The 22,622-nt window shown below is 37.9% G+C and overlaps 1 protein-coding gene across 3 annotated transcripts in view; it reads left to right on the forward strand.

Moving 5' to 3' along the window:
• The window catches only part of TRPC4 (transient receptor potential cation channel subfamily C member 4), a 129,107-nt gene that overhangs the window by 37,919 nt on the left and 68,566 nt on the right, over window positions 1-22,622 (forward strand). For all 3 annotated transcript variants that reach the window (XM_021541883.3, XM_021541882.3, XM_077781425.1), the window contains one exon: window positions 11,220-11,624. In XM_021541883.3, coding sequence (XP_021397558.2) covers window positions 11,247-11,624 — 378 coding nt within the window. In that variant the 5' untranslated portion in view covers window positions 11,220-11,246. The remainder of the gene's footprint in view (window positions 1-11,219; window positions 11,625-22,622) is intronic.

Genomic DNA, 22,622 nt, shown 5'->3' on the forward strand with positions numbered 1-22,622 from the left:
TGTTTGTGGTGCCCAGAACATCAGAGCACTAACCCCACAGCAGCGAGCATGTCCAGCACAGCTGGCTGTGGGTGGCCTGGTATTGTTAGCCCTGGGGGCAGCACGGCCCACAGGGACCAGTGGAGGTCCCTGCTGAGGACACCATTTCATGGCAGGGAAGCAATGGCTGGAAGGGATGTTGCTCTAAGAATGTGTGTTAGGCTGTTCTTTCAGAAAAGATGTTACTGTCAGGCCAGAATAACCTGTTGCTTTGTTTAGTTCATGCATCTCCTGTGCATAGAATATTTAACAGAGTCATCGTTAGATTTCCAGCATTGTTTTTGATTCCATGCATCTGCTAGAGTACCAACTATTAGTAATTTTAGATTGAAAATTAGAATTTTAAACAGTGTATTTTGCAATGATACTCTAGTAGATGCATGGAGTCAATAAAATAATTTCTTTCAAACCAGAACAAAAACATTGATTATTAGAATTACATAGCCTTGTTACAAGCAGCTGGTTTTAGCTTTGGGTTATGCTCAGCTTTGTATATATCTTTGGGAAAAAAAAAAAAAAAAAACAAAACAGAATTGCAAATGGAAGTTCCATCACTAGCAGCTGAGTTTGAAAGAAATCTCTACATTCACTGTGTAACTGCAGTGTCAGCATGCTGGGGATCACAGAGAGTGTAGGATACACCTGCATAATGAGGAATAATGTTACCAGCTTCCACATATCTATTTGAAGCTCAACTTCTTTGTGTACTTGGGGTCAGTTTCATCTCACAGAAAACCAGTTTCAAGGAAAAGTAGGTATTACTTCCCTTGCCAGTTATAGTGAATTGTAGATATATACCCCTGTGATCTCCTTTAATATCTCAGGATATTCAATGAGATTTCTATTGGCCAGGAATGGTTTGATATATTGTTATAGCACAGCATCTGAAAGGAAACATGTGCCACAATGCACTCCCTGATGTGCCAGTATTTGTATTCTTACTTAGAAGGGTATTAGAGTAAGAAATAAATTTCCTGCAAAGGGAAATCTTTCCAAAATAAATTTTACTCATAATCTGCATTATTTCAGCAGGGCAGGGCAGGGCAGGGCAGGGGAGGGGAGATGGAAGGAAGGAAGGAAGGAAGGAAGGAAGGAAGGAAGGAAGGAAGGAAGGAAGGAAGGAAGGAAGGAAGGAAGGAAGGAAGGAAGGAAGGAAGGAAGGAAGGATAAATGCTCGTATTTATATTCCACCTATCTTATAAAATAAAAGTTTTCAAATACAAAGTTCATTATCTTCACAGGGAACATTTGACATTGTTTACTGTAAGGGGTCATGGAGTCAAAGACTTACTGACTGCTAACAAATTGAGGCAAAGACCTGTCTGATACATCTAAGTAGTGAAAACTGACTAAAGCTCAAGCTCTAGGGACAAGATGATTACTGGAAGAAGAGATTCTTACATATATGCATCATTGCAGAATTAGGTACTTGCATTATGAGCTTTCTTTTGGCTTTGCCCTTGAGACCAGTTATTCCACTATTGCAGGAAGCAGAATACAAAAGGTTTACAGAAAAATTTTTTAAAAGGATTTTTTTTCCCTTTTACCAGATTTTTTTTTTTTTTTGACTGAAAACAGCTGAGGAAGAAAAGAACATGGGTTATCAGCAGATTAAAGATTGATCATTATGATGTAGTCTTGAACAAGGTGATTGTAGGTCTGGAACTTTATCAAGTAAAATACCCAATCATGAGATAGAGAATTATTGAAATCATACAAGGCAGGAAAGTATATACTGGAGTAACAAGTACGCCTTGGTCACTCAGAAAAACTGGTGTGGCAAAGGGGTAGTGCAAACACAGAAGGAGTCTGAAGGTTCAGTTCAGCTGACCACTTAGCAACATCTATTTCTAAATGAAATCTAAATGCCTGAGGGTACCAGGGGTTTGGAGTGTGACATAAGAACTACTGGGGACCTGTGCCTTTTCAGGAGAGCAACTGGGGACAGATAGGGCATCCTGGGGTGTTTCAGGTGGCCCCAATGTGCAAGGAATAGGCTGGAGTTGTAAAGGAGACATATTTGTGCAGCCTGGCCAAATGAAGTCTAAAGAGGGATAGCTTTTTCTCCAACTATGCTGGAAGAAAGATAATCCTCTCAGCAGTCCTTAAGAGCTGAACATTATTTAGGACTGAGGCAATTGTCATGCTGGAGGAATGAGTCTGTCCACCACCACTCACAGAAGCAGTGGGTCAAGCAGGGGGATCCCAGCTGCTTCTGATAGGGAGGATGATATTTACAGAGTCAGATTTTTGGTGGAAGTTGCCTGTGTGAGAGGCTGGATTTAGTAGCTCAGGAAGCTTTTTCCACTTCAGGTTTCTCAGGACTAGGAAGCCATGCTGATTTTCCCTCAACCTGTTTTATGTCAGAGTTCAGATGAGATATTTATAGTAATCCTTAAGTTTGTGAATCTCTCATAATATCTGAGCTTCTTGATAGTTAAAATATTGTTTCAAAAGGTTTCTGATAATCAACTGTGATTTTTCTGAAATGTTAATGTTCCTTGCTCTTCAACCTTTTTTTTTTTTTTTTTGGTTGTCTTGCCAAGGAGGTATTTCTACAATGAGAATCCAAGTTAGGCTGGCTTGTGTTTAGATGAATTTATACCCTCCAGCTTAAGATGAAGAAGGCATAACACAGGTGCTTCAAAAAAGTTGTTTACTCACTATTTTCAGACATAAATCTGGATGATTACTTTTTAAAGTAGATGAGTAAAAACTTTGTCTAAAAGTGTGCAAAATTAATCTTTTGCCAGTTGGAAATATTGACAAGATGCATTTTTCACAGTGAAAGTTTTCTGTATCAATTATTTCCTATTTTCTTCTCAGTCAAATGTACTTTTTTCCATGAGTAAGATGCTGAAATAATTATATGCTTGGGAGAGGATTCATTATCGAGGAGAAGAGACATTATATAATACTTCAGAAGACAGTTCATAAGGAAGTGTTGAGGAGATAGATTTGTTGTTCAGATTTTCAGGTGATCTATTTTTAAAGTTTTTGTGTTGTAATGCAGTGATGTACCTTCTTCTGACATTCTCCCACACAAGAATATACAAACTTCCTGAAAGGTGCTGGAAGTATTTGAGCTATTACCAATCTCACATAATTGCTGCTGGGTCACAGATCTACAGAGCACTATAATAGATGTGTTTTTGTCAGCCAGGGAATCCACATGACAGTTTTCTGGTGCCATCACTCCCTAGCAATGAAAATTCTCTTATTGTTACTATTTTTATTTTTCACTCCTGTTGTAATTTAGCAGGAGACTTTTAATCCTGAATTGGTTTTTTGGGGCATTTTTATAAATGACAATTTGGTCATGCAGGCAAATTTCTGGAAAGAACTGTTACTCTGGATTTTAGAAGCCTTATATAAGATCTTGTCAAGTTATTCATTAGGGCATGTTCTGTGCCATACATTTAAAGGTCCTGAGTGACATGAAACTGTCATTTTATGACTTCTGGCAAATAGGGCTTGTCACTTTGAAGTCTTTATTGCTACAAGGGCAGGAAGGGGTTAGTCATCACATAAGTGTACAACTTCTTGAAAAAAAAAAAAAAACAACATTATTTTTGTCAGGCTTTGGTCCATATAGTAAATAGGTTTCACTGTTAGACAAGCTAACTAACCAAATTATACATTTGACTGATTTCAGTTAATTTCTTTCATTGGGGTTTATTACAAATAGGTGATCATCTTATAGACTTGTATAACTACATTTGTGTTATCTTGCTAACTAAATTGTGGAACATTCTTTGCAATTGAGTTTAAATTATTTGCTTTGATGTCAGTTTGATTTCAATTTAATTTAACATTATAATTCTTTTTACTTGAGTTTTTGTATTATTATGGTAGGTGAGCTTAGGTAATATATTTTCCTGATTTTATTTTCATGAAGTCTTTTCGCAAAATTATTAAAATACACCAACTCAAATGTCTCTAAGCAGTGTGAGGGCAGAACCACTAAGGATGTGGGTGGAAATAGGCCAATAAATTCCAAAATTTGAATGGTTTTCCCTAACTAGCCTTTATTTATTGGCAGCTTTTGGGTTTTTTTTAAGTTCAGTCTCTTTCAAGGCTCCCCACAAAATACACATACCACTCTAAGGGCAGCAGCCAGTACTAAAATGCTTATGTGAGGATATATGTATGAACACAAATCTCTTCACAGCTGGCTCTCTATTGGCTCTAAATACTTGAAAAGTGTTTTAACTTATCCTCAAGCTGGCTTAGCTTGTACATCTGAAAATGGACCCACAGAGGAGTGTTTTTATTGGCAACTCTTTACTAAAAGTATTTGGGCAGTCTGCCCAAACTCTCCCTTTTCTGGCCAAAGTGCATGCTGCCTTGTACTTCATCATAGGAAGCATGGGAAGACATGTGGTTCTGTGTGAAAACATACCCTGAAACTTAGAAAAGTCACTGCTACTTGTAGCATAATTCCCACAAATAATGCTCCTGTCCTGTATTTCCCAACCTAATCTGCATCCTCTCTCCTTTTCTCCCTAAGTGAACTTGTTCAGTCAGACCCTACCTCCCCAACTCTTTTCTCAACAGATTGTGTACAGGTTTCTTCTCCATTCTCTTCTCATTTGGAGAAAGACCACCTAGCCTTTCCATGAGCAGGGACAGCCCACTTCCCGCATCCCTGAGAAATGTTGCCATGCTGTGTGGCTGCTGCAGGATCACATCCACAGAGCATTAGGTCAGTGCTACTGTTGGAAATGCTGGAAGGCAGCCTTCTGTGTAGCCAGATGACACTGAAGTACTTTTATCTTGAAAACTATTTTGGAGACCTCCTTGAATTTACCCAGGAGAATAACACCAGCCAAGGAGACAGGAAGGTCGACTCAACTGGATGTTGCAGTCACTCATTAAGATCATTATCTGTGTTATTGCCTTCCCTGTCCTTCCCACCCTAAACTGGCTGCCTACTGCATGTGGGCTGGAATCGCATCATTCATGCTCCATCATTTCAAAGGACGAGTTCATGTCAGTCAGTGGAAAGCAGCCTTTCTCTCCTTTGCTCTGGTAGCAGGTTTAAACATGTCACTATTTCCCTCTGGGCAAGAACAAATAGTTCAAGCTTCAAGGTCATTCCCATGGATTCCTGAGGACATTTGCATACTGCTACCCATCAGCAAGAGGTAACCATGCATCTTGTATTTTTCTGGAGTGCCTTTTTCTAGTTTAAATAAACTGGGAAGAGGAACTAATTTAATATTGTCATCTAATGATACATATTTTTAAAAAATATGCAGATTTGCAATACTGTATGCTTGACCCCAAATTATCCTAACCCTCTAAGATTTTGTAATAATTTCTAATGTCTCTCAATGGTCTTTTATTTATATTTTGATATTTCTCAAACTCCAGTCTGATAGTAGTCTTGTAGACTTTAAAGGTCGCTGTTATAAGAATCTGTCATTCTCAACTAAGATTTGGTGTAACATCAGCCCTAGAAGGTAAAAGTTTCCTCCCATTTGGCATTAAGTAAACTTACAGACCATCTTTATGCTATATATGCTTTAAACCTCCCCCAAACAATGCTATGAAATTGCATCCTGTCTTTTACAAAAAAAAATCAAAGTACATAATCTATGTCACCTCATCAAAAGTTTACACATTCAGTGTCTCAGACTTTGCTAGGTCTTGATCTCTTAAGATGCTGATCTAAAATGCTGGTGGCATTTAGTCCACCATATAACCACTGTACATTGGATGCTCAAAGTTGTTCTTTATAGCTGATGTCCTGCCTTCCTGACTGTGAATCCAGTACACCTGTAAGCAAATGACACAGCAGTCTGCTTCCCATCATCCACTACAGCTGTATACTAGGTCATGTTCTTTGCTTTACAGAAACTTTGATTATAGGGAACTTTAAACCAGAGGAAAACCAAGAGGTTTAGCTCTTTTGCAAATTAACAGCCTTATAGGGAAAGTACACCATTCTGAGTTATTCAGTTTACATCCTGCATGTGTGAATCAGTGTTAAGTTTAAAATTTAAAATTTTAAATTGCTACTTTTGCTATTGTTAGCTGTCAAATCTGAAACTGACTGTAATTCTAACAATGAAAAATTACTTTCAGGTGAGGACCCCCCATGCTGTATTGCCAGCTATAACAGTTGTAAAATAAACAGTGCTAGAAGGCAGGCATCATCAGTGAAACTCCATCACCTGCAGCCGAAGTTGTTCAAGCAGTCCCTGGAATCAACCCAACTGCTGGCTCAATACAATTGCATCTTCCTACACACTTTTCAGGCATAGTGTAGGAGTTAGCATGAACCCTAAATTATCCCCAGAAGACAGTTCTCATTCAGCTGTCCTGTTTTGGGATGAAGTATGTTTAACACTGTGGACACAACCTATCCAGTTGACCCCAGTGCTAGAGCAGGTTAAAGTTGCTGTCTAGGCATTTGGTTATAAGGCAGTATCTGGACTAATGCTGGATTCAGAAATCAAAGACTTATCTGTATTTCCTTTGTTCTTGTTGAAATGAAACAGTTTGTTCTGGTGACTGACAGAGAAGGAACTTTATGTTTCATTTGGGCTGGGATTTATCAGAGCTAGTCTTATTTTCCAAAATTCTCTTTGAACATAATTTTTACTGTGTATCATATAGCATTCTGTGTCAGATTAAAGCTGGTATGTCACAGATCTATTTTAGAAAGAAAAATTTCATACTTTCATGAACCCAGAAAATGTCAGAAACTCTCCTTTGCCATGAAAAATGCATATAAAATAGTGTCAGAAGATCACAGAGAAATCAGCACGTTATTCACTTGTCATAAATGTTCTGGTTCTGAGCAGGGTGATGCCATAGTTACTTGTGAAGTTTCACTTTTTCTTTTTTTTTTTTTTAATGCAAATAGACTGCAAAACAAACTCATGAGCAAAATCAGAAGTGTGATTTTGATGATAGAGAAGAAACTATATAGGATAATGCTATATCTATCTATATATATATATGTAATATGATGCTATAGTAAGTCTTAACAGTGGTCAGTGTTGGAAATAAAGTATCTTTAGAAGCTTTGTGTTAGTGGGGATTTCAGAAGTTGCACATGTGAATACTAAGAAGCATATCCATATCCCTCCTGCTGCCCATCTGCTGAAGGAGATGTGTCCTCAGTGGGGTCTCTCTGTGTCTCTGGAAGGTTTGCAGTACGTCTGTGAACACTAATACAAGTGGCTTGTCACCAAGGCCCTTGGTGCCTGCTGGTGGCTCCCTCCAGTTCTCTTCTCATGCCTGGCTATGCCTGTTTCGGGGTAGGGGGGCAGCAAGCAAGCGAAATGCAAGTCAGGGTCCCCTAGAAAAACAGGGAGGATATGATCATATATGTAGAGGAAGCAAATATGGTTGAATAAATACCAAGGAAATCTGATTGCAGTTTTTCTTGAGCTTTAATGGGGAAATATCTGTGTCTCTGTGATTATTATATGCATGTATATGTACATATACACAATGATACAGCAGCAGAAAAAAAGAATCCAGTTATTTATTTAGGATTATCAAAATGAGTAACATCAGCTTTTCTTAAGACATATGCAAATATTAAAAAATGATAGAGTGGAACTTGTAAAGGTTTGCAAAGAAGGTGGAATGTTACCATTCCTCCCTGAAAAACAACATATGAAAGAAACAGTCCCATAGAATTTGAAATAGTGGTCTGTAGCAGATGCAAACAAAACTGCCTGTTAAGAGAAAAAGGTTTTCTCATAAGAATAATTTTTCTGTCATAGTATTATGATTTCCTTTATTTTATCTATTTCTCCTGCTCAGGTGCTGCTGCTATTTCCATGGCACAGCAGGAAGCACCATGTAAAGTTATTTTGTCTTCATTTCTTCTCTGAAGTATTTTTATTATATGTCAGGTATATGGACTCTGTAAAAACTATAATTACACTTTCCATAAGTTTGCACCATAATTTTTTTTCTTTCATTCTTCTCACACTGGCCCTGGGTATTTGACCTCCTTGTTCTTTAAACTTCTTCCTGCAGAGACGTTCAGATCAATTCAGATTGGGGAATTTTGTACCGCTGCTGGCTTGTTTCTAGGTCTTACAGCTCCATGTAAATGTCATATGCATGACATATTTACATGTGACAGCACAGTAACAGTAGTTACAAAACAATATCTACCTGTAGATAAAATAAACAGGGTTTTTTTTGTAAACACCTATGGAACCATTATCTTAGATGTTTTTATCACCTTCCAGGACTGTACTGTACCAGCAATCAATCTCTAGTTTCTCATTGTATGTAAACTTTATTTATGGGTAATTCTTTTCAGGAATTGGTGCAGAAAACAAATATAGATTAGTGGGAGACAGCTATTTAAAATAATGAAAATGTGTGTTTAATATGTTTCTTCTAAAAGAGACAAACTAAACTGAGATCTACTTCTCAAGAATCATGAAAAGGTAAACAAAAAAGATTCCAACAAGTATTTTCCTTATGACTTACAGCAAAGCAACAGAAGATCTTCATCAGACTTAAAATAAAAACATAGAAACAAGAAACCCCCAAATCATTCTCACAAAATCATGATAGATCCCATCTGTAGGTGACTGTACTCTTCTACAATAAACATCTCTGATGCCCAGTTTCATTGATACAATTTAATTCATGTTTTTTCTCACAATAAATGTGGAGACAATGATCTTCTTATTCATGTGCTTTCAAGAGAGAGAAACCTTTAGCATTAACCCTCTAGTTGCAGTCCCTCAGTTTTCTTCAGGGGTCTTGGGAAGATCTGTAAATAGTAAAAAACTGAGTAATATGTGTACATTGCTGCGGGTTAACTTGACATCTGCCTGACAGATATGAAATAGAGCGGTGTTGAAACCTGTCTTTGTCAGGTGGCAGCTGGAGTCAGGCAGGACGCCCTTCCACATCCAGCACCCAATCTGCTTGAGTTTGGGAACAGGGATATGATGCTCAGACTGCCTGTGGCTGTCCATGGAATATGGCAGTCCACCTTTCTTGCCGATACCTCCTTGTGAACTATATTTATGTCTCTTAATTTGGATCTGAACATAAAAATTTTCACCTCCTTGAACTGAACTTGCAGTTTTGAAACAAAAGAATGAAAAGCAAAGTGATAAAATACAGTGCGTTAAGAACGTGGTATCTGTTCCAGGGGTACAAAATTGTGCAATGGATATGAATTTTATTTTACTTAGAGTGATATTATCAGAACATAATCCACAGATTGGACAACCTCTAGTAGCCCAGACTGTAGACTGATAAAATCCTGTAGGGAGAACTGGGAAACATCTTGCAAAGGATGGCAATTCCTCAGCTCCTGTATATGGCTGTGGAAGGCACTACTTTCTCGTATGTCCTCTTTATCTTTCTCTGCCTATGTCAAGCCGTGTTGATTGGCTCTGGAAAACAAAGAAAACAACTCAGTAATAGCCTTTGTACATATCTCTCATTGTACTGCTTAAGAAAAGGGGGAGCAGATTAATTACTATGTTCCTCACTATGTTAATTGACTTTTTTTTTTATGAATGAAAACCTTACAATAATAAAAATATGTATGATAGCTTGCTGTAGAATCTCAAAAGAGATTTTGATTTAATGACTGGAGAAAGTGGAGGAAAAGACAGTGGGTTAATGTAGCTTGCATTATCAGCTGAGAAAATTGCAAGGAGCTGTAGTTCTTTCTTTAATAAGGTGTTCAACCTCCAACTGAACAGCAGAGGGAAATATTTTTTGTGGACCTTGTTTGTTGAGGTCAATTTTTTTCTCTTTCCTCTTTCCCCTTTCCCCTTTTTTTAATCTTGATTTTTCCCAGCTGGAAGATAGAACCAGGAAAAAATCATTTTGTTAGCAGGAGTATTTTTTGCAAAGTCCTCTAATAAAGTATAGAGAATAAAAGCACAGACATTATATTATTTACTATGAGTAATATTTTAGCATTTTTTTATATCTACTATGTTTCCATATTAATTCTAGTTTAGAACTGAGTAGTTCAGAATCAAGTCTGTGACTATTACCTACCAGTCCTTGGAAATTTATCTCCTATGGATTTGTTTTTTTCTTTTAGGTTCTGAGTTTTAATTTATAAGGTAGTAAGCTATGGTTGGAAAAACATTTTATGTGAATGTTTTTGTAATAGCATATGAGATTGAATCAAAATCTTAGTAGGGAAGCTCACCACTGAACTGTGTAGTCTGTGCCTGCCACAGAGAAGTCAGGGTATTTGAGCAGGTCTAGAAAGATATAAAAGCTGTATTTAGTTGTCCACACTCAATCCTCAAGCAACACATAGGTTGTTGTAGGATGTCAGAGAAGATCTCTCCATTGGAATTACCGTTTACCCAGTTGGAGTTGATTTCAGCACAGTTTTTGAAACGCCTTTCCTTGTGGCCCATAAATTCTACATTTTTTATGTCCGCTCTCAGTGATCCATTCTTCTCCCCAGGCTTTGTTAACCTCCCCCTAGGTCTGAGAGAGCACTTGGACAATAGTACCACCTTTAACTTATCTCAAGTCTCTGCAGGAGTGGTTTACCTTACAGTCTAGGCTCAAGATACCCACAGAGGCATATCTGAGGGGTAGAGAGAGGCTTTGGTGATCATTGGTGGTGGCAGATACCATCTTTCCAATAAATTGCGGTGATCTTTTCTTGACCAGTGATATGTGTATGAGCAGTTGCTTCTCAGTAGTTTGCTGCAGTGGGATTTTTTTGTCCGGATGCACCTAGCAGGATGTGCTAAGCAGATCTCTCCTCTGTCAGACCTGGGGTGGCTGCCAGCCTGTCAGTCCCTTCTGTGCTTTCCCATGGCAAAGTCTTTCTGTGGACTTTACAGTGTTTGAGACAGGCAACTGTGCTTTTTAAGTACTTGCAGAACTGAATGAAGAAATTAAGAATGACATGGAGCAACACTTCTGGTGGTAAACTATGTTGTATCATATAATTTCTTGCTTGCCACAGATTTTAAAAAAGCATATAAGCAAATGGTATTCTGACAGATATGCTTTTACTTGGTAAGTTACAAATAAGCAGTGTTTTGGCTTCCACTTTTGCTTACATGTTCTTTTGATAAAAAATGTTTCAACACCACTTTCTAGTATGAGTTCTAAATATTTATATATTGCAAATATTAATTTGCTGCACCATACCCCCAAGCTCAATTACTGATTTTGTCTTTATTTTCATGTTGCAGAGACAAAATATTAGAATGGCATAAAATATGGCCCAGTTCTACTACAAAAGAAGCGTCAATGCTCCCTACAGAGATCGTATCCCTCTTCGCATTGTACGGGCAGAATCCGAACTGTCTCATTCAGAGAAGGCCTATCTGAATGCCGTGGAGAAAGGAGATTATGCCAGTGTAAAGAAAGCTTTGGAGGAGGCAGAAATTTATTTCAAGATCAATATTAACTGCATTGATCCCCTGGGAAGAACTGCACTCCTTATTGCAATTGAAAATGAGAACCTTGAGCTCATTGAGCTGCTCCTTAGTTTTAACGTGTATGTGGGAGATGCTCTGTTGCATGCCATACGGAAGGAGGTGGTTGGGGCCGTGGAGCTGCTGTTAAATCACAAGAAGCCCAGTGGAGAGAAGCAGGTATGTGCAGGATTTTCTGAGTTTTTGGTCTGGTCTAATGTAAAGAGGAAATGTGTCTAATGTAGAGAGGATATGTGCAAAGGGGGTAAGAAAAACAAAATATCATCCTTGTGCACGGTACTTAAAATCACAAAATCAATTACTGTGATGCTGAATGCATTGTATCCAACTATGTTTATGCATCATACAGTCAAAAATTGTTTCGAGTCAGAAGAACCGTCAATTCTAGTTCCAACATCCTGCTATGAGCAGAGATATCTTTCCTTAAACAAGGTTGCTCAAAGCCCCATCCAGCCTGACTTTGAACACTTCCAGGGATAGGACACCCTGAACTTCTCTGGGCAGCCTGATCCTGTGTCTCACCACCCTAACTGTAAAAAAATGTCTTCCTTCTGCCCATTGTAAACTTACCCTCTTTTACTTTAAAACTATTGCCTCTTTTCCTGTCACCACAGGCCTTGGTTTAAAGTCTCTCTTTAAAATCCCCTCTGTATAATGATAGCATTATTCCTGCAGATACGGCTGGGAAATCTTTAATCATTCAAAGAAACAAATCGTTCAAAAGAGAATAGTAGTGTTAATATGTAGTCCATTTGAATTAATTATGAAACTCCCATAAAAGTCAATTAATGTTTTAACCCATCCATGTAGAGGCCATTATATCCCAACTCAGAAAGGCAAAACTGGTGGACATGACCTAGTTGATCCATCCTATGAAGTACAACTTAAAAAGGTGCAAACTTCCCTCCCTTTCTCCCTGTTTTCTTTCAAAGGAAAAAATCATTAATTTCAAAAAATATGGTCTAATTTATGATCTGATACCTACTCTGCTTTCCTTTTAACTGCTTTGAGACATCTCTGGAAAGTAACTAGCCTCTTGCAAATCTTTCTTATTTTAAGAAAATAGTGGAGACAGGATGACATAGCCCATAAATTCTGATATTCATAGGACTCTTCTAGGAAGAAAAACCTTAAAAATAGTTATACTACTGTACTCTATTTTAATAAATTTCAACTTTTGTGTGTTATAGGTACTCTATTACTGTATTTCAATGAATAGTATGTTGAAACTATTACAGCTCTTTTACAGATAATGCATATAATATACTTTAATTACAGTGTAATGTACTTGGCATGGATAGAATTGCAGATAATAGGTAAAAAGTATAATCTTTGCTGATAAAATAACATGAATTCTATGCTTCTTTGTTATGGAAAGAAAGAGATATACTAGATCTTTCTGCAAATGTGTGTGCCTGTCTTCTCTTCTAAATAGTAAAAACAGAGCTCCTGTAAAATGACAACAGATTTATGTCAGAGAAAGGGAAGAACACTAACTATATTCACATGATGTTTGTCTCATTTCATCATTCCTCAAATGATAGTGCAGATAAGAATACAGTGCATGGGAATTTCTCAGTGCAGTGTACCAGGACCCTGAAGGATCAGTGCACAGCCCCACCCCAAACCAATTGAAACTCCTGTGTCTCCATTATGCAGCCTCTATAGTGGAAGTTGCCATTTGCAGAGCAGTTCATGTCATCCAAAGGTTTGTCTTTTTTCTGGTCTTGCTCCCTGGGCTCCCTGTAGCAGTGGAGAAAAATGGAGATCCCTGGAGAGCTCCTCCTGCTGTCTTTATCAGTTATTTGTTTTAAGACAGCATTAATCACTTTTTGGCCTTGGGAATCTACAAATTCACCTTACAACAGCTGCCTAAATTTCAGGCTGTTCTTCAGACTTTCAGGACTACTTTTTTGTATGTGCCACAGCTGTTGTAATGAAAATGCTTGCATACAAACCGTAAAACTTGTGTTAGGCAAGCTTCATGCTATAGCAGACAAAAGATAAGCTTACTTTCTGTGTCAATATACCATGTTAAATTATCCACCAACTGCTTTGCTCAAATCTAGAGGATCCTTCTCTGTGCTGAAGCTTGATCATGTTGTTTCAGTGCCAGAGTCCACTGCTGGCTGATGTGAAGAGTGCTGCTCCTGCTGTGCTTTCTTGGTTTCCCTGGTTGCACTTGGGGTCTTACTGTAAAGTGTGAAGAATAATAATGAATCATTTGAACAGATACATCTCCTTTTGTGTTTGTAGAAGGCTAGGTTTGCCCAGTGCCACTGCAAGCACTGCTTGCAAGGCAGTGCTTATAAAATGGCTTTTTAACTAATAGGTTGCTTACACATGTTCGCTGTTGTATGCACTGGAGATCCCAACAACAATTAAGCTTCTGTGTGTGTCAAGTGTGTAATAATACACTGATAATCACACTGGTTTGTTTTTAGGAACATGGCATGCTGAAGAGAGTGTAAATGCCAATGGCATCTTTGCAGTAATGCCACAATGAATGTAGTATAATAAAAAAGTACCTTCTGGCCAAAAAATCATTCCAATACGATAGAGATATAAAATCTGAATACTCAGAATTATATACTTGTATTATGTACTTTTTTCTTCCTTCAAGTTGTTTTGCCCCTTCAAGTTTCTTTTGAAACTATTTCAAACTAAATTTCTACTTTTTGATTACTGGAATTTGTAAATATTTGCTATATTGTTTAGACAATGATTCATTTTCAGACTGCGCTTTTAGTAATATGATATCTTTGTCTGTTTGGTTTTCCTTCTTTGAGTAAATCTGGTCATGTGTGGTGAAATCCTGGCCCCTTGAAATTAGTGGGAGTTTTGCCATCGATTCAGTGAGGTCAACCCTTTTTTTAAGAAACAGTTTCCCAAAAATTTAATTAGTGATAGAAGTTATGAACATTGAATTTCTGGGAAAAAACTGATATGATTCACAAGTAAATGAATTAGCTCTCACTATTCTTTTAATATTCATGAGATAATATCCTATGTATGATGTATGATGTAATTTCAGCTTCACCTCATACAATAATGTAGCTATATTTGTAAAACAAAATAATTTTTAAGCATAGAATTTCTTATATAATTCAAGTTCTCATTGTCAATGTCAGAAAGCTAGGAGAAAATGTCGTCTTGTATCAACAGAAAGCTACAACTCTTCAGGACTGCTGAAATGTATCTTTGAAAAGAACTGGTAATCCTCCAAAATTTGATGCTTTAAACATTTTAATGTTGCAAAAGAAAAGGAGAAAAATGTAACAATATGTTCATTCTGACCAGGAATCAATGCATTTAATTAAAGTAATCTGGTTTTGCATTTTTGGAAAAGTTTTATAACCAACATCTCCAAATTAGGAGATACCACTGATCTTAATTTACACTTTCTGCTAACAGAAACAAAAAAAAAACACAAAAAAAAAAAACCCAAACAAAAACCCCACCAAAACAAAACAGATAAATCCCCCCCACTCCAATAACAAAACCCCAGTGAAACAAACAAACAAACCCCACCCCCACAATCCTCAAACTATGAAACAATATTCAGATCTTGTTAAAGTTAGACCTAAACTCTCTAGTCTATTGATCATTCAGCTGTGGGGCTCTACCTAATAGCCACAAGTGATGGGCTCGGTGTTTCAAAGATTGCATTGGTTACAATGATTTTAACCTAATTACCAATATATGGATACATCTGGTGCCACCTGGTGACTACAGATGAGGCATTGGTTGGTTTAACAGTTCTGAATTGTCTTTGAACTCCTTCTGTTTCTCAGTTATTGAGAGACGTTTTTGCACTATACATTAATCTGACTCAGGAGAAGGGATTTTTTTTGGCACTGGCATTATATTCTTTATATTTTCGATACTTTTTTAGCTGTACCAGCTGCTAGAGCACAAGTAAAAGAGAATAGCACAAATTAATGTGAATGAGTTTAGGAAACTTGTCCAAGTACTTTTAAATTACCATTCTTCAAAACCATATGTCCTGAATTATCTGCCAAGTCACTTGTTGCTTACCCTGATGGATAGCTGAATGCCAAATTAAGAGGGAAAAAAAAAGGTGTTCTTTTAAATTTAGTATCTACAGAAAACGTTTTTGTCTTGTTAAATTGCATGCAGCATCCACAGATGGGCTGGGGGTTAGGCAGCATAAAAAATTAATACCTTTATCTAAATCATACTGTGCTCTATTGCTTAGGGAAATCAGGCATTGATCATTAGCTGGGGGGCTGACCATCTAGATATTTGTGTATTTTCAGGGAAGACTGAAGGAGAGGTGTAGCTGCCTTCTAAAGATGCTGCAAATCACATAAGTGAAGCTGAAATCTCAGTTACTAGACTTGAATCCATGTAGCATTGTATTAGCTGACAGACTTGCTTTAGGGCTTGGAAACCTGACTGCAGTGCTTGCAGCATTGTCTGACTAGCAGAAAAAAGCACATGAAAGTGCTTTTATGCCTTATGTTCACTATTATATGTCAGTCTTGTGGTACTTGAGGGTATTTTTATTCGGTGGACACTCTAGGGATAGATGTGCAGATGTGTGAACCAAATACTGAGCTAACAACAGACTGGCATTTACAAATACAAGAGAATTGCTAGAGGAAGGAGAACTTTGGGACAGAGAGAGATGTGATCACTGTGATATGTGCCTGGCTCACATGTAGAGAAAGGTAGAAATCACTGGCATAGTGCTGGAAGTGGGAAGCTGAAAGCAAACTATATCCACATGCTGCAACACTCAGAGACCTTTTAATCTCCCAGGACAAGCAGTAAAGTCATGTGACTTTACTACTTTAGTTTTTTGTATAAACTACTTTATGCAAAAGCCCTGCCTCTACTTACTCTGCCAAAGTCAAGCCGGGAAGCCAGGCTTCTGCTTGTTAATGTGTCAGCCTCTGAAAATGAAAGTCCATGGCATTGACAATGTTTTTTTGTTGGGTTTCATTTATTTTTGTGGCAAAGGCCCAAGGAAAGGGTGAGTTCAATCTGCCATCTAAATATTTGGGAAAAAATATTTATTAAAAAAGACAAAACCCAAAACTTCTGAAAGTTTAAGTATAGAGGCATTTCTGAAGGACTGAAAGATTCAGCATTTAAGTTACTGTTTTCTCTTCAGACAAACTGTGAGCAACCCTTCCTCATCAGTATGTAGGGGCCTCTAAGATTCTTCCTGGCCATGGCAGACTTTAAGTATGGTATGTTCTAGCCTTTATCTGTAGGGAAAGAACTGAAAGTAAGGAGACAAACTTTTTGTGGCAGGGGTAACCACAGCAAGCTGTGATTTTGTGCTGTTATAAGGAATGGCATCTGGAAGAGATGGGTGAGGTAAGAACTCATGTGTAAGAAGATGGCAGCTCTGACATCTTGTGGTGTCAGATGTGAATTCAGGAATGCTGTGGTATTTATGTGCTGTTCAGTGTGCTAACAGCCATTGTGAAGTCTTGGACAGGAAGAGTTATGAGGGAATTGCTAGGAAAGTTTGCTATTGTGGGACTTTTTGGGAGACAGGGAGAGAAAGGGCAGTATCTGATTGATAATTATTTGGAGTGTGAGAAGGAAGAAAAGAAGTGGACAAACATACAAGTTGTGTTTTGCTTGAATCTTCTGGTGCAATTCTCATCAGAAAAAAACAGTGACTGATGTTATGCCAAAATATGTCTCAACATGTGATTTTTTTTTTTTTTTTTAATCAGTTGCTAAGTAGTTAAGTAGTTCTGGAGAGAATGAAAGACTGTAAGAGAACACCCAGGATGAGGGAATGGTGCTGTGTGAAGAAGTGTCAAGGATGCTGTACAGTATAGTTTCTGGGCCAGTGGAACAGACTCCTCTGTGGATGTTCAGGCACTCACCTAAACTATCTGGGAAGGGATGCTGACAACATAGCTAGACAGATGTGTAGGCAAAGTGCCTTCTGGCTGGCAGCATTCCCAGAAACAGAGAAAAAGTCTACAAGTGAAAAGTTGGGAAGCAGCATGAAAGTAGCACAGAGCCTGAAGAGTCATTTTCCATTCCTGAAATACTGGCAGCATAGATGCTGCTTTTCTGACAGAGCTCCTATCAGGCCTGACAGAGCTCCTATCTCCTAGGAGATTCCCTACATGTAGCCACATCACCCACTCTGTTCCTTTAATGTCTCTCAGTATCTTTGGACTTCTTGAAATTGCCCTTTGAGGAGTCCCAGGGTCCTGAGGTGAAGCCAATGTTTCTGCTTTGGAGCTGCACTTGTAACCCAGCCTCAGTCTCAGTCTCCCTTAATGTGTGTAGAACATTTAGGCAGCTTTGGCCCATTGTTTTCTTTCCAAGTCCCCTGGAATATCATTTTCCCAGTCCTGCATTGCCACACAGCCCAGTGTTGTATGTGGGAAAGCTCCTGTGTCAGAGTTATTCTTCCCCCTGGTAACAGTGGGCCCTGCTGGAGAAGACCAGGGAACGTGTACAGGTTGTAGGCCCAGCATGTCTGCACAATGGACTTTACATAAACATTAAACCTGACATTTTTTTAATTCTCCTTCAAATTTTCCCCTAGTAACTGAACTGAGAGTTATACTGAACAAGAGGAGGGAGAAAGAAAGATTTTATAAGCATTGCATGATGCCTAATCTAAACCTCTTTCTCCAGTAACTTTGCAAAATACCAGTAACTTTCTCCAGTAACTTTGCAATCTCTTGTGGGATAGTCTTTGTCTGTCGAGATTCAAGCATCATTTTTGTTTTGAAAATGTCTCCCTCAGAAGTTTATGAACTACATGTCTTTTTTGAATGTTGTGATTAATGACAGTCTAGCTAGTAATGAGTATGGAGGAGGCGTTGCAGAGATTCTTTGTCGGGCTTAAAGTACACAATCTTGAAGTGGAACGTGAGGGCAAAATGTTGTTTCTTTCCACTGCTAGCTGCCTGAGTGGGTAGCTGAGTATTTTTTTTCAGTGGTATCTGATTAGTTAGAATTTTCTGACATATTGATAGACAGATGAATGGGAAAGGCCGTGTATGGGATATTTCATTTTATAGATAAAATTGATATACACATATTCAGTCTTTCATATAACCATTTGGGCACATGGAAACAATGTGTAGCACAGGTGCACTGTAAGGGTGGAGCTGACTAATTGCATATGAAATGGGGATAAGAATTTACAGAAGTTTTGTTCTTGGGTTTTAAAGAGGTTGCTGGCTGTTTTCAAGTTCAAAAAAAGCTGCACATAAATGCCATTATGTCTTGGCAATAAACCCAAACTGTCTGTGTTTATATGCATCAGAGCTAAGGTGGGTGGATGAGTAGAAAAACCTGTGACAATTACTAAGGAAATACTCCAGAAGCTGGTATGTCTGTGCCATCCGACAGAGCTGCTAGCAATTTCAATATTGAGGTAGGCAATGTGTTCTGCAATATGCATCCATCACCTTGTAACAAATTCTAAATCATCATATTCCACAGCTGAAGCAATGCCAAATGACAAATGCCAAAGTATTGGGAAACACAACAGTTTCTTGACCTGTACAAAATGATGAGCTTTTTTTTTTTTTTATTAGCAACATAAAGAAAAATTCTGACTATCAGGATGATAACAGATAGGTTCCTGGAAGGAAGTGTTATTGAAAATGAGTTTTCCCAGCTATTAATCTAATCCTCTGGTTTAGTACTTTCCAGAAATCCAGAGAATTTTGGTCATAACAAATACAGATTTATATTGAAGATAGCTGGTGAACCAAACTTGACCTAAACTTGAAGTGTCACAGATTCAGAAATATTAAGTACTTTTCTGTCATTATTTGCTGACATTTTCATATTTCTTGTTTGAAGCTCATGCTAGAAATGAAAGTACTTTCCTACCATGAGATGAGTGCAGATTATCAAAAATATTGAAAGTATAGAATAAGTCAAACCCTTTAGAAAAAAAAAGAAACTCCAAATCTTTAGAAAGGCAATTAAAAAATAAGGTCTGAGTAAAAGTCAGATTTCTCTTCAAGAAGTCACATTTTCTGTGCTGATTTGTTTTTCCTTCTTTTCCTGTTTTTTGAGCCCCACTTTGCAGCACTCAGCCAAACTTACAATCAGAATAGGGACAGAACGCAAATTAAAAAAGATGATTTCCAAAATTTCTGCCTTCTACAGTCAGTTCTTTCTGCCTGTACTGTCATTTTCTCAAGCCTCCATGCCTGGCATCCTTTTTGCCAAACCTATCTACCTTCACTTCCTGACAACTCATCAACTGCAAAGACAGTTTCATCTAAAGGCTTTAACAGTCTTTCTGTGCCTGAAAATAAAAGTTAAGAATCAGCTTTGAGGCCATTAGTATAAATTTGTTAAGAATGAGAGGTTCAACAAACAGAACCTTTTTTGATTGAGGTAGTCTTCTCTCTTAAAGTCTAGAAATCCCCATTGCCAATTATTTGTACATTTGGGTGATGCAGTTTAATTTAGGAAGTTAACAAATCTATAAGCATTAAAGAGGCAATATAAACAATCTTTTCTACTTAGAGCAGCCTCTCAGGGAGCAGTTGATATTTTGGCCCTTGATACAGCAGACTGTGCTCTGTATAAATATATACTATATATAAATATGTTTATACAGATACATGTATGTAAGGGGGTAGAAATCAACCCTCCATTCAGATGCCTGAAGCTGAAGGCAAGGCAGCAGTGGAGCTCAATCTGTGCAGAGATGTGTCCTCCCTGTCCCTTGCCTGTGCTGCAAAGGAAGGAGAACCTCCAGTAGGTCTCATCTCATGTGTGTGTAGGTCTCTCTCATTCCCTAGGGTGTCTTAAGCAGTAAAATCAGTCCATTTACTGTTTGTTTGAATCAGTCCATTTACTGCTCACATATAAGGCAGATAGCTGAGCTCCCAGTAAGGTCAGTGATGAGCAAGAGGATTTGCTGGCCAAATACAAGTGTCTGCTGTAAGCTAAGAAAGAGACTTCTCTGGAATCCACTCACAACATCAACCAGGGGCCCAACTCAGTAGCTCACATGTGGTGGGTAAGTGAAACGTGAAGCATCTTAGAATATCTCTGAGACCTGATTTGTGGCCTTGCAGTTATGTCACAGAACCTGTGGACAACTGAGATGAGCCCTAGATTTTCCTGGGTTTAATAGGAGCTTAAAACCAATTCAGATATAGAGCATATTAAGTGGTTAAATATGAAGATAAACACCCTCCTGTACATTCTTCTGCAACATATCCTCTTTCTGACAGTGCCCAGTGCAGAAACCCAGGAAATATTTTAGGAACAGGACCACCTACTGTTGAAAGAAGCTCAAGGCACAGCAGTTGCTGATGGACATAAACCTCCAAGCAATCCACCATTGAACAGTGGTCCACTGAAAAATTTTCAAAGAGCCACCACTTTAGAATTCTGTCTATGAGGAGCCACTTTGCTCAAATGCAGTTACCTTGAACTTGCCCATGGAGATACTTCTTAAATCATGCAAGAGTAGAATTTGACAGACTTTTTCAAAGTAAGCATTAGTATTTGGGAGTCAAGCATGCAATCATACATAATTATCTATAAAACAAATGACTTTTTAAACCTTCAGCCATGGGAAAACCCTAGGAAAATTTAAAAAACAGAAACACACCACTGTCAAGAAGCTTGTTCATATAAGGTCTTTCACACCCCACCATTATTTTTCCTTGTCTTACAGGGCATCTCTTGTCAGATTTCTCTGTGAGACATGAAATTTATGAAATCTGATTTCCACACAGCTATATGCATCATGATGGAATTTCCTCTTTTTCATGTTATGAGCATTCATCAAAGCTTTTGAAGAGGCTGATACACTCATAATATCTGGTTTTGTATGAATTCTCTGGTGTCTAGTAACATAGCTACACTCGCACTTCAGAATTTTGTTCAGATCTCAAACATCCATATCTTTTGGGAAACTTGCAGAAATTTAATATTTCTAATATTCCTTCATGTTAACACCCAGCTGCAGCAATCCAACAAATTCAAAAGTCGCAATGGACTGACTGACAAAGCCCACTAATGTGATAACAGGGGCTTGCTTGTCTTGGGAAGCTTGTCAGTTTAGCTTGTCAATTTACCAACTGTTTTGTGGATAAAAGATATGTATGTCACATACTGCACTGACAGAAGTGTTTTAATTGTGCTTGTGCCTGTACCAGGATCCATATCTTCCATATCTTCACCCCAGATTGGCAGGAGGCAAAACTAGTTCCCCTTTCAACTCAGCTACTAAAATACTAGAGAGGGTTGGTAATATTGGTAATAAAATATTATCTAAGTTTGCAGGCTTGCCACAGTGTGTGAGACCTTCTAGCAGGGAAAAAAAAAGAAACCACCCCCAAAAAAAAAACCCCAAAAAAACAAACAAAAAAACCCAAACTGAAATATCTACCCTCAAAGTGCAACATTTCATATCATGTACTGCTGAGATACAGCTGAATATTTGCAGAAAATGCAAAAAAGGCTACCATTTTATTTCCTACCAACTTATGACATTTTCTGTAAGTACAAGCAATCTGTCTGTTAATATTAAACTTCTCTTCCCTGCTCCTTGTTCATTTAGACCTTTGCTTATTAAGTCTTTGCTTACTACCATGCCCTGAATTTAGTAAAAATATACTTACATGCACTCAAAACAAACAAACAAACAAACATTTCCATATCTTGAAGCACATTAAGAATACCTCTTTATGCATGGATGCACCATGTGTGTAAGATCTGTACAGATCAAGATCCAACCAATTGGTGAACTGAAGAGGAATACAATACTAAGATAAGCCTAACTTGAAACAAGGAGTATAAAGGGGTTTGAACCAATCCATTCCCCTTGGCATTAGTTTCAATGGTTTCCTTCTAGCAATGTAGCCTTAAATACCTCTGACTAACTCTTCTGCCCCTGGTCTTTCGCTGTGTAGTGCAGGTTATAATAATGCATTTCTCCTTTGACCTCTTTGCAATGGGAATTCAAAGGGAATATTTTTATTTCTAGCAATCTTCTCTTCTACTTATATGTTTCCAAAACCTCATATGCAGGAGGATTGTTCAATTGATTATTGTATGCAAGGAGAATCTTAATGTGTCTATTGTTAAGGAATTGAATCCAGCTGAGAATATGATCATCCTGTAATAAAACTCAGTTTTCAATCCTTTGCCTCTCAAGTACAT

Source organism: Lonchura striata, chromosome 2, assembly GCF_046129695.1.
Source record: "Lonchura striata isolate bLonStr1 chromosome 2, bLonStr1.mat, whole genome shotgun sequence".
Lineage (NCBI taxonomy): Eukaryota > Metazoa > Chordata > Aves > Passeriformes > Estrildidae > Lonchura > Lonchura striata.